This window comes from Diabrotica undecimpunctata, chromosome 6, assembly GCF_040954645.1.
Source record: "Diabrotica undecimpunctata isolate CICGRU chromosome 6, icDiaUnde3, whole genome shotgun sequence".
Lineage (NCBI taxonomy): Eukaryota > Metazoa > Arthropoda > Insecta > Coleoptera > Chrysomelidae > Diabrotica > Diabrotica undecimpunctata.
In genome coordinates, this window is record NC_092808.1 from 125240693 (window position 1) to 125254792 (window position 14100).

The 14100-nt window shown below is 33.0% G+C and overlaps 1 protein-coding gene across 1 annotated transcript in view; it reads left to right on the forward strand.

Annotated features, from left to right (window-relative positions):
- LOC140444605 (diacylglycerol kinase eta) overlaps positions 1–14100 on the forward strand; it is a gene marked incomplete at its 5' end in the record, with an annotated part of 276793 nt that overhangs the window by 97332 nt on the left and 165361 nt on the right. Inside the window, one exon of the mRNA XM_072536367.1 lies at positions 9162–9253. Coding sequence (XP_072392468.1) covers positions 9162–9253 — 92 coding nt within the window. The remainder of the gene's footprint in view (positions 1–9161; positions 9254–14100) is intronic.

The following is a 14100-nucleotide window of genomic DNA, read 5'->3' on the forward strand; positions in this document are numbered from 1 at the left end:
CCTTTCTTATGAAGAACAATTGTCACCGAATGTTTTCATTTATTTGGGATTTTTTCATTATGATGTAATATTCCAACCACGTGCTATGCTGCTGTCCTCAATTAAAACGCGGTATCTGCAAAAGAATTGAAAATCGAGTTTTTGCTATATATGGTTTGATTGTGACCTTATTTACATTTCTGCAATGTCTGAAAACCGTATCATTTTATTTACTACCAAAATAAACAAATTGGAACATGCCGTATGTGCTAAATTTCAATAGTTGCTTAATTAAAATGAGGTATCTAGAGAGTACTCAAGTAAAAAGCGGTATGTGCTAACGAGTATCATGTACTTGCCGCATTTTAATAAGCACAGCGCATTTACCGCGTTTTTATCGAGACTCGTGTTGTAAAAATCTAATATTCGTTCAGTCGTATTTGCATTGCGTGTAAGATTTCTTAAATTTTGCTTTCAATTTGGGGCTTATTTTGTGGTATTTTGTGTTAGTTTTTAGAGTCATGTTTATTTGCAAATGTTTTTTGAGATTTGATTGCTCAAGAGATGGCTCACGATAGAACTAAATATATATTATCTATGGCTTTGGAGAAAAATGGAGATCTATGTTTACAAGAGGATATGTTTGAGGTAAATCTGTAAATAAATTCACAGATAGTTAAAATTTACTATGTTTATGGCGATCGCTTAACCCAGCTAGAATAATATTTATTATATATATATGCGGTTAGTTGGCTAAAAGTAAATCAAGGATTTTTTTGTGTACCTACTTATTTCGAATAAAAATTAAAGCTAAAAATATCTCGTCCACTAAGCTTGGACATGAAGAATGCGACATATGTAAATCATTCAAACTTCATGGGCATAACGATTAAAGTTTTCAAGAATCGTGTAACAAATGTGTTTTCTGGAAAAACCATATAAATCGTACCAAAGAATCACGTCAATTATATAGAGAACAATCAGAAACTACATTTGGTTCTGAAACAAAATGTGCTTCTTGCGATCTACAATAACCATGCTGCCAAGAATGGATACGTTTAAAAAAGTTATTTTTTTACAAAGGTTAATTGGCTTTTAATGAAACTTTTGTCCCTCTGAGCAAACTATCAAAATATAATAAGCCGTTTGCCGTTGTTTGGCATGAAGGAATTAGTAAACGTTCGAAAGAAGATATTATTATTACATTTTACGCCTTTCGGAAGTTTCATAGGGACGCCAATATTATAATAATATAAATGGACAACTGTGCCAGCCAGAATAAGAAGTAGACATTGTTTACTTTTAGTGAAAATGTTAAATTCTAACGAAATACAAGCCGAAAAAATAACTTTTAACTACTTCGAACCTGGGCCTACTTTTATGTCCGCTGATAGTTTTCATCACTAAATCGGTACCAACGACACCAGTACCGATGGAAACATTGAAATCATTACAGTAATAATCGAAAAACTTACAATTGTTAATATATACAAGCCCCCAGAAACCCAGTGGCCTCCAGAAGTATTGCCTCATCTTTACCATCCGGCAGTTTATATGGGAGATTTTAATAGGCACCATACGATGTGGAAATATCACAGCAATGACCAGAACGGCGAACCACTTCTAGAGTGGGCAAAAGAAGACAACCTTAGTATAATATTTAATGCAAAAGACAGGAGAACATTTAGATCCGCAGCGTGGAGAAAGGAATACAACCCAGACCTCTGTTTTCAACCCAAAACTCTGAAAATTAACCTGTCAACATAACAAGAAAAGTCCTGAAGGATTTCTCACACAGCCAACATCGCCCAATAATATATGAAGTAGGTATTCAGGTCCCGATAGTCCGATCCACTCCCAGACCAAGATGGAATTTTCAGAAGGCAGACTGGCAAAAATTCTCTATTGAACTTGATAAAGTTATAAGATGGGTTCCAGCCACACCGGAAAGCTACGATAGATTTGTAGGTTCAGTGATATTAACTGCAAAAAAGTATGTATCAAGAGGTTACCGCAAAGAGTATATCCCAGGCTGAAATAATGAATGTGAAGAACTCTACAATGACTATATAGAGAATGGTGACCCAGAAGTTGCTAATGACCTATTGCAAACATTAAATGAAGCCCGGAGAGATAAATGGATAAAAACAAGGAAGAAAATAGACTTTAAAAGATCAAGCAGACAATCTTGGAACCTACTTAGAAAGCTAGGGGGAAGTGCCCCGCCCGTTAGAAAACCCCACTTTTTGTCCCCCGACCAAATAGCTAGCAGAATAGTGACCCTATCTAGGGCTCCACGTGACAAAGAACATACAAAATATATAAAAAAGGAACTCAACAACTTACGTCAAACAGCTGGACATAACCCAAGGTTCTCCCACGAATTCACCAACGAAGAAATAACATCAGCCCTCCGAGACATGAAAACTGGCAAGGCGCCTGGTTTTGATGGGATACATCCTAAGTTTCTACTACAATGCCGTCAAAGGACAAGAAAATGGTTGGCTGCGTTCTATTCACTGATCCTTAGAACTGGAAAGATACCAAAAGCTTTTAAAAAGAGCAAAATAATTGCTGTATTAAAACCCAATAAACCTTACGATAAAGTTGAAAGCTACCATCCTATAGCACTTCTCAGTTGCTGCTATAAACTGCTGGAACGACTTATCCTAAACCGAATAGACCCACAAATATCCCACTCGAACAAGCAGGCTTTCAAAAGCAACAAAAGACGGCTGTAGTCTTTGTGGATTTGACAGCTGCCTACGACATAGTATCGAAGGAGGAACTCCTCTATAAACTAACCAAACTAATCTCATGTCAAAGGATATTGCAACTAACAAACAACATGCTCTCTGAGCGCTACTTCCAGGTAATCCACGGTAATGACATAAGCAAACAGAGGAAATTAAATAATGGAGTACTCGAAGGATCAGTCCTTGCTCCGATGCTTTTCAACTTATATATATATATATATATATATATATATATATATATATATATATATATATATATATATATATATCGGACCTACCTGACACTGATTGAAGAAAGTTTGGCTACGCTGACGACCTAGAAATAGCAGTACAACATAAACAGTTTGAAATTACTCAAAACGTGCTGACAAACGAACTCAACAAACTATATGAATATTTCACAAAATGTCGCCTGATACCCAACTTAAATAAAATTGAGGTAAGCTGTTTTCACCTCAATAACAAACAGGCAAACCAAAAATTAGAGGTCAAAATGAGAAATGTAGCACTACCCTACCAACCCTACCCAATATATCTGGGGGTTACCTTGGACAGGACTCTCTCGTTTAAAAACATCTACAAATAACTGCACAAAAAATAAGTAGTAGAAATAACCTTATCCAGAATCTTTTTGGTACCAACTGGGGCGCATCTGCGAACACACTGCGAACATGTCTGCTAAGTTTGGTTTATTCTATGGCAGAGTACTGTGCACCGGTCTGGCTAAATAGTCGTCATGTGAAAATAGTTGATACGCAGCTTAATATAGCAATGAAAATGATTAGCGGCTGCATCAAGACTACTCCACTATATTGGCTTCAGATCTTTAGCCATATTCCTACGCTTATTCTATGAAGACAAAAGGCCTTGATAACGGAGTATTCGAAATTAAATAGTAACTTGCAACTGCAACGAGACATGCAGTATGCGCACACAACCTACAGAAATGGGGAAAACAGGCTACCTCCAGCTGCGACTGTGGAGCTCCAGATCACACCATCTAACACATAGTGGAGACATGTGAAGTGAGGGCATATCAAGGGGACCCAAAAGACTTTTTCAAAACAACGCCTGTAAGCCTTGAATATATAGCTCAACTTGACTTAAAGTTATAACCTTATCTGTTTGTATTATCTTGTATTTTATCTGTATTTTGTCTATGTTTGTTTTTATATAATCTTATGTTTGTATTTTTGAACTATGTACTTACGTTTTTTACAATTATTGTTACTGCATTTACTCCATATATTGAGCCATACGCTAAATAAATAAATCACTAAATCGAATTTTCTATGAGGATAAAGCAAAAAAATTTATGATTTTAGCAATTTTATTGATGCAGTTGGAAGTAAAGGAAATTTATAGGTTAAAGAAATGAATTTTACAAACTTCTATATTTGGAAAAATATGACGTGGAAAACTAAATTAAATAGAGAGATTTAGGAAACCAACCTTACCTTTCAGTAATTTCAAGATTGTGACTGAGCGTGGCCAATACACTTTAAAATATAAGAAAAGTTTTAATGGGCAGTTTTATATTTTGGATTTTCTAATGAATAAAGAGATGAAACAAAAGAACTTCTTAAACCCATACCTTCTTTAGAAAAACTCAGAGGATTCCCCAGAGAAAAATGAGGTAACATTCGTAAACAATTAAGAACTCTTTTTCCAGAAAATTGAAAATTGTTTTGGGAAAATCTGCCGGACTTTACAAATGATGACGGTACTAACAACGAGAGATACATAATTGTTTTAATTATTTTTTCATTTTTTAAAACATACCGATTATTTATATTTTGAACTTTTAGAACATTTAGGTATTTTGCGTATATAATAAACAATTATAAGCTATTTATTTTTCTTTTTTGGTGGCTATTCTTACTTGTAAAAAATCCTATTTGTAAATAAAATGCAGATACGGCACTATTTCTGATCCAGTAAAATGTCCGCTGCTCAATTAAAACGCGGTATGTTTTATTTACAGTTTTGATAAAAACATGATCTTTTTTTTAAGAACATATTTTTAAATAAAATTTTGCGTTTACAAGTTGTCAAAACATATAGAGTCCTGAGAAAAAACTTCGAGAGCCGAGTTCATGGTTTTAAGTTGGCTGCACATACCACGTTTTATTTGAGGACGGAAGTATGGTTGGTAAAATTTTTTGCATATTTTTTGGGGTCCCAAAACTAACCTTCCCAGTCAAATTTAGCTTGTTCGTATAATTTTTAGAGGACTTTAGTATTCTGACGACTGGACTATACATGATTTTTTAAAATGCGTTTAAGGCAGCTTTGGCAATTAGCTCCGTATGGACAGGTTTAATTGTGCAATGGACTAGGAAAATCACCGAAACAGTATCCCCCACCATCCGTGGGCACAGCTTAAAGAGAGTTAATTAACTATTCACCAGTGTTGCTTTTAAGTTTAATTTTCGTTGTTTTGTGTAAAACTTGCTAAAATTATTGTATAAATAGTTTTTAGGGTGTTTTCGCGTTCAGGGAGAAAAGTATCTGATACAAGTTGAGAGAAGCAATGTTAAAAATTTGTTCATAATCGATCTAATATATAATTTTACAATTAGAAAAAGGTAAAAAAATATCCTACTTTATGGTATTTCTTACTTACTCACATTTTTAGTGATACTAAAAACATTTATGCCCTTCTTTATACCGCCTTTGCATATAAATTTTCCGATCATTTTTTATTTCAAAGAATTCTTTATGAATTTTTCATTACTTCAGATTTAAGCTTGTATAATTGAGTAATTGTCCAGTAAATATTTTCAGAAGCATATCCTGCCCATCCTGCTTGCTGTTTTAGTTGATGGAAGGCGATTATTGATTTAAACTTGTTTTTAATATTCACTAAGTAGTTTGTAAATATAGTACCATATACTAGTAATTGATAATCTCAATTACTTGATATTACTCATAGTCCATTGAAATTTTACATTTTTTAGGCCTTAGCGTGAATTTTTCAGAAAACGCAATTTTATCTTTTTGATGTGTTAAGGCGGTAATTATAAGCTTAAGTTTATGTTTGGGAAGTGGCAACCCTTTTGCCCCTGCCGCCGTCTTGGAAAATGGGTGCAAAGGGATATGTATATATATATATATATATATATATATATATATATATATATATATATATATAACGAGTTTATTACAGCTACCGCCGTTTCTCGCAACCTAGCTTTCAACGCTTGCGATCGTTCCAGTCATCTACTTGTAGACCCCTATCTTCCATTGCACCTTTTACTTCTTGTCTGCACGATCTTCTTGGTCTTCCCTTTTTCTTGCGGTTGGTGGGGATCCACTGAAACATTCTCTTTGGCCATCGTTGATCATTTATCCTTTCTACATGGCCATACCATTTCAGCCTTTTGCATTCTATAGTTTCCAGGACGTCAATGTCTATGCCCATACGCTCTCTGATTTCAGTATTCCTTACTCTATCTCTTCTAGTGACTTGGCAACATCTTCTCCAATAATTCATTTCCATTGCTTTTATTTTGGATGTCATTTTTATTTATTACCCAAAGCTCTGAACCATATGTAGCAATGCTTTCTATGATACTTTTGTATATCCTAATTTTTGTGTTTCCGGTGATGTGGTTATTCCAAAGTATACTATTCAGTTGACGTATTGCTGAATTTCCTTGACCAATTCTAGTAGCTATTTCTTTTGTATTCCGACCATTGTTTGTAATGTTTACACCGAGATATTTATAGCTATCAGTATTTTGAATTTGTTTGCTTCCTAATTCTAAGTGCTTTCCTTCACCTCCCACTACTACGTACTCTGTTTTTGATGGATTAATTGATAAGCCCCACTTAGTATATTCTTCATCTATTTTTCGTAACATGTAGTGGATATCATCTTGATCTTCTGCAAGTATTACTTGGTCATCAGCAAAATGCAAGCTGTACAGTGTATGGTCTCCAATTTTAACACCCATAGGTTCACATTTTCTTTTCCAAATATCCAAAACCCCTTCCAAATAAATCTTAAAGAGTGTAGGTGCAATGCAGCAGCCTTGGCGAAGTCCTTTGATCACTTTTATCTTTTTTGTCACTTTTTGTCCAATCTTTATTACACTCGTCATATCATCGTACAACTCCCTTACAGCATTAATGTAAATCGGTGGAATATTCTTGTCTTCTAGCACCTGCCATAGCTTGGCTAATGGGACACTGTCATACGCTTTTTGAAGATCTATAAATACCATGTGTGTCTCCATATTATGTTCCAAACGCTTTTCTATTGTTTGTTTTAGGCAGAACACATTGTCTATACAAGAACGACCAGTACGAAAGCCACTCTGATCTTCAGCGTCTTCCCAGCAATCTTCAATTCGGCTTTTAATTATCTTCCCGTAGACTCTACAGCCTTTATTTTTGTATAGATTGCTGATATATGCAGTTTTCCATTCTGGGGGTAGCTCTTCTCCTCTCAAGAATAAACTAAAAGTATAAGCCAATAGCTGAAATAGTTTATCAGGGCCATATTTAATCAGTTCAATGGGTACTCCCCCCGGTCTTGGAGCCTTTCCATTTGCAAAGGGATATATTATATATAAATATATATAAGAAAATATTGTTATCATTTATTGTCTACAATAAATGGAAAATAAAAAAGTTCTTAAGAAAAATAACTAAAAATGTGAATTGAGTGGCCGCATTACTCTCCAACCTTACTTTAACCTTAATAGCTTAATTTGACCATATTCGGTTCAACTAATATTCTTTTTAATACTTCGCAACATCATTTAGCTTATACTTGATTATTACATGCAGCCGATTTAAATTGGTTTCTTAAATATGATGTCTTATATTTTAAAAAAAATTTAATTATTAAGTTTTAAATGAATATTTAGACTCAATTCCTTGGAACAACGTATTAGATCAGTCATATAATAATTGCTATATGGAAAACGTTTACCATATTTTATATGATGCCATCAATATGTTTGTTCCTATCAAACAACTCATATGAGGAATTTTCGGTGTTAAGGGAAAGATGTAAATCATTACAATCAGTATGTTATAAGAACTATTGAGAAAATATTTAAGCAAATCTTTCAAGTAATCCCCGCTCTTTTTGGAGGCGTGTTAGTGCTACACGTGAATCTAGTGCTTATCCTAATCTAATGTCCAATCAAATAAAGGGGGGAATGTAATAGCTCAAAGTGGTGATAATGTAGTCAATTTATTTGCTACTTATTTTTCAGGTGCATACAATGATATTGAGACTATAGTGTGGATTTCCAGATTCTAAAATTTAGTCTTACTGATGTTTTCGAGGGAATTATTAGTTTAAAACTGCATATTCTTTAGGGCCTAATGGTATACCTGTAGTACTTATTAAAAACTGTATTTTTCCCTTTGTAAACCTTTACAACCGATTTTTAATTCATCATTATCATTATCTGTATTTCCACAATATTGACAAAATAGTTTTTTACACCTATCTATAAATCTGGCAATTGTGGGTGTGTTAACAATAATTATAGAGGTGTAACTATTCAATCAGTAATCTCGAAACTTCTTTACAAATTTATATCGATAAATCTCACCTGGGCTTGCAGAAACATAATTATTGATGAACAACATGAGTTTTCTAAGGGAAAGTCAACAATAACAAACCTTGACAATTACCAACAGTAGTGTTAGGTGCATTTGAGAATATAATTCAAGTCGACACCATTTACACTGATTTCTCAAAGGTATTTTTATCGTCTGGCTTTTAAAAACAAAGAATGTTTTTAGTTTAAGTTTAGTAATCATTGAGACATAATTTACATCGGTCCGCGATACATGTACAAAAAATACCTTCCCTTCGAGAATAAATTACGCTTTACTAAAATAAATATATTAACAGTTTTTTTCTACGTTTTATTCAATATTATTTTTATTTTCATTTTGTTTCCGTGGAAGTTTAACACACGCATCCACACCAACCACGGAACACATACACAAACTCCAGATTCACGTGCCTAGCACTATTAATTTTCCACTCTTTGTTGATTGTACCAGTTTTTTTACGTCAATTTCGTCTAATTTTTATACGTCTTGCATGTTACATAATATGGATACTTTATTTCTTTTTGGAACCATAATTATCCATAGTGTTTCCCAATCTTTTACTTTAATACTATTTATCTGATTTTTGTATTCTACCATTCTACATTTCTATTTTATCTATCCTCTTACCGCTTTTTTTAAATTTTCAGTCCATATCTATAAATTTATCCAAATTTGATCTCCGATTTTTAAATAAATTACAACATTAATAAAATATTTTTGATAGAGAATATGTATGCGATATATTTTATAATAAACAAAATATTAATAATCAATTCTCGAATTTAATTTAAAATATCTACCAACTATTTTAAGAATTTAGATTATGTTTTGTATTTTCAGAGTATAACAATGCCCCACCAATGGATGGAAGGAAATCTACCTGTTTCAGCCAAATGTGCTGTTTGTGATAAAAATTGTGGTTCAGTTCTTAGGTAAGTTAAGTCTAGTTTTTTATAAACAATAATTGTTAATTCCGCTATTTAAGCGATAACTGCCCTCTAAATCCTAATTGAGCTGTACCAAGATACGCCGTATATTGAGTTCTAATACAGTTAATTTCTTCTGTGTTTAGATTGTTAAAAAGTACGAGCACTTCGGCCACAAAATCAGTTATGTATTATAAACACAGACTCACACACTTTTATCTATTAAAATGTTTATATGAACATTTTTTAGTTGTCTGGCAATAGAGTGTATAATATTCAGACGCCAAGGTTTGATTTATTTTTAGTTTGGTGTAGCAATGGCTGTCAACGTTAAGTAATTAGTCCTTTAACCCGACTAGCGCAAGGTTAGAATATGTAACATGAAGCGCTAGATGAGTGTGGCATACACAGATACTCAATTGATATGTTTTAATACAATATTATTTTTAATACTTATTTTCTTGGATACTAAACTGACACATACGTCTTTATTTAAATAATTAGTTTTTTATTTATGAAATTAACAATTCAAACTTACATTTATAAGTTAAGATGTTTGTTTATCACCTTTTGTCACAAATATAAAAATAAGAACATAAAGTATTTCTTCAATAGACTAAACATAAAAATAAAATAATACTTTTACTGCATCATACAACTAATAAAAAAATTCTTATTCATCTTCAGATCTTATGCAGTTTTTACAGACAAAAATGGTATGTTCCATACATAGATAACGGCTGCAATTTTAAATAACGTATTTAGTCTTGCTATCTTTTTTTGTAAAACATATTTCACATCTCTTTATAGATCTGGCAACTTTTTGTGGTGGTTCTTTTGAGGATTTACCCACATGATCTTAGGTTCTTTTACGAACTTCTGTGGGTAAATGTAGATTTTTCTTCCTGTTTCGTAAATGTTCTAAAATCAATTCTATTTCCAGCTCTCTAATGAAATCTCGACGTTTCACTGACGAGTTGTTATTCGTTTTATAGATTATTAAGCTATTTATTCCTGGCATATTTAAAATTGCATACAAAATTACCAATTGCCATCTTTTTGTGTTACGTGAAACATCATAATTGCTAGACAATTGGTCCACTATGGCTACACCTCTCTCAGTTTGGTTGTAAAACGTAATCATTACAGGCTTTTGTTTCGATTGAAATTGCGATTGAAAACTGCAGCGGCCACATAATGAAGGAAGTGGTTAATAGTCCTGTACTTGGATGGCGAATATGTTGACTAGCAACATGGAACAAACTTCTCAAAATGGAACGAACGACTGCCAAACTGTTGATACTTTTTCGTTCTTGACGTGTAGTCTTGTCATCCAATCGTTAACAATGCTGAACAAATTGAAACCTCTGTAAAGTCATCGTAGTTCTAAAAATCTCATTTCCGGATCCATCATTCCTCCATAAATCTTTCAAATTTAGATGATTGGATTTAAAACACCTAGCTAAATATAATAGTCTAATAAACGCTTTTAATTATGATGTCGTGGTATCAGCCATAATAAATTTCTTTGTGTGACTATTTTGGCATATCGCTCACCTGATACTTGTTTGAAAGTTTGTGTGAATCACTATTTCTTGTAAAATATCATTAGTAATAAATAGCTTCCAACACTCAGCAGCGTTTTTGGCTTTTTGTTTAATAGATCCCACACCCTGTCTTTCTTTTACAATATTTTGACATTAGACTTGTTTGGTACCGTAAATCATTTAGTTCCATTTTTCCCCAAAAAAATAGCTACCATTAACTTCACTATGATTCTCTTTAGATTCTACAGACTGTTCCCCGTCATTCAACTCCTGCTCTGTCTAACTTTCAAAGCGTCTTTTACTAAGATTATCAATATGTTGATTGCTACCAGATTCGCCAGAAGAACTGGCTTCAGCTTCTTCTAAAAAAAGTAACAATCTGTATTGGTTATCTTCGTACGATATTTTAGAGTTTTATCATGAAAATAAAGCAAAACAATACATACAGTAACAAAAATAATAAAAATGTATTTGTTCAAATTCGTTACAAGTAGATTAAGGTGGGTTTTACGTACCCGCTGACAGCTTTAACCTCTTCTACGGTATTCGCTGGGTGGAAATCGACTAAAGCAGTGGCAGTTGACGCTTCCCTATTTCATTTTACTCAGCTACTCTGGTGCACGAAGCGTAATACCTATTAACTATTAAAATATTGATCGATATTTCTGTCTGGGTATACCACACCCAACCTTAAATTAAGGTTAAAGACAGTTTTTTGTAGCAAAAACTCACATTTTTATAGTAAATCTTGGTTACTATTGTTTATTCATAAAATGTAGACAGATCTTTTAACTGCTTCTATTGCTAGGCTGCATTTAAGGAGCTGCTCTCGTAATTATGTCACCAATCCTTCTGCTGCTGACTAGCTAAGGAGAGATTTGGACCTTGTGAGGGCTACTTTTTTGCTTTAGAACATATGGCCTCCATTAGTGAATAACTTGGGTTTACTCAGAGTAGCTGATTTTGAGTTGAGAGTGTAAATATTAAATTAAGAGACCTTATCATTACATTTGTGTACCTTACGATTATTAATAAGTTACGTATTTTTTATTAAGAATATTACGAGTATATTATCTATAATTTATATTAAGAAACATTGTGTACAAACCAAATAGCTTTTTCGGTTGACAAATTGTGGTCGCTACCTCTTATTTATATGAACTTTAAAATAACAATTAAATTACTTTTTGGAGAATTGCTTATTTTCAATTTGATCGAGTACCGCAATTTATTTAGATATTAGGTTATTGTTGCCAGTACATTCCTCTTTTTTGTTGTAATGAATAAATACATTTTTTAATTTATTTTATTGACTATTGTTTTTGCTTTACATAGAAAAGCAGGTTAATATGAATAGTTTGGTTTGAGTAATGACTTGATATACCTTTATTAACGATTTTAAGTCCTTTATAAATCTCCGGATTGATTGGGGTCTATCTTTGCAAATGTATTCAGTATAATTTCTTGATTTTTTGGTCAAACTGTTTTCGATATATTAACCAACTATTATTCATATTTATACCCACCCCAATTACGCTCCGAAATTGAGCAACGAGTCCTTGGTAATCGAGCTATCTAGTAGAGAGTGAACCTCGTCTCCTGGATTTTTATGTTATTTTCCTTCGAAATCAATCAAAAGTCATTACTCGGGGGTTCTCGAACACGAATATCATGACGGCGATGGTCTACAAGATATCTGGTACCCAGGGTGACCTCGTCTTTTGAAGTTTTGTGTTAATTTCATTCTAAATCAGTCGACAGTCATTACTTGAAGGTTTTTGAATATTTCGTCTATTAATGATCTAAGAATACCTCATGCAACTTTATATAAAACTTCAAAAAATGATCCAGAACATTATTTTTTTTAATTTTGCACTTTTAAGCAGTTGGTAGCACTAATGAAGTGCCAGGCGATACATATTATAATCTCCTCTGTAGCAGCTCCTGCTTTTTACTTTCTCATTTGCTCTTATACTGATTTCTCACACGTACTGTAATCCTCCAAGTTACATATTTAAAGTACTCACTCTATTTCAAATTATTATGAAAATCACTGTTTTTTATATAAAAATGTTGATGTAAGAAAAATAGCTTGGTTTGCAATTTGGCAAGTAAAAATTGTGTTGAATGAAAATGGCACGAATATGGAGAATTATGAAGAAAATCAGTTATCTGATACAGAAAAAGATGAGGAAGGAATAAATTTGAATTATATGATTATTTCATCATCGTCTTCTTCACTTTATAAAAAAATTTATTATTTATATTTAAGAAATCATATTTTAACTCGTATTAATTACAACACATTCTTAAAAATCTTAAATAACAAATTAATAAAAAAACTTTAGGAGACGAGATCCACGCTGGGCACCAGATAGCTTGGAAATAGTCGCCGTCGTAAGATTTGTATTCAGCAACCCCAAAAATACCCAAGTAATGACTTTTCATTGATTCGAATTAAAATAACATTAAACTGCAGGAACCGCAGGAGGTCCAAATCTGGCTCCATTTAGCTCGAGGATCATCACTGTCATAATATTCGTGTTCATCGACCTCGAAAACACCCGAATAATGACTTTTACCTGATTCGAATGAAAATATCGTAAAACTTCAGAAGGCGAGGTCTATCCTGAGCACCAGGTAGCTTAAGGACCATCATCGTTATCATATTTGAAGGATACAGAGGGAAAACCACCATAGTCTAAAAATGAAAAAAATCCGGTTTATATTTCCACACTTTCTGTTTGCCGTGTACTTTATCTTGACAAATCGTCAAGGGAAACAACAAACGTAGTCCTGAGATATTCAAGGTTTTAAATATCTATTGCGAGGGAAAGACCAACATAGTCAACATAAAACATAGAAATAACCTACAGTCCATAAAATTCGATATTATTCTCACGCCGGTCATCGCAGCTGTTATTTCAATATGTATATTCAAGCTTGTTCTTTAAGTTGTTAAGAAGTATTCAGTATTCTTCAGTTTTAAGAGTCTTTGTTGATAGTTTTAGTATTTAAAATGTCTGACAGTGATGAAAATACATGTTTTAATCAAGAAAAATCAACGAAAAAGCAAAGCGTAAAACACATGGCCGTCTTAGAGATGTTGCTAAGAAACTACGAGAAACTATGACCTTTGAAGCCGGAGAAGACTGTCAGTGTAAGTTACAATGGTAAAGATGCCCAAAATAGTTATTTATCTGGACTTACGATTTGTGTTTCAACGAAGGCGAAGGAAAAACGAAGAAGATGCTAGATTGAATGAAAGCTGCTACAGCTACAAAGTAAGAGTTATTAGAAATGGTA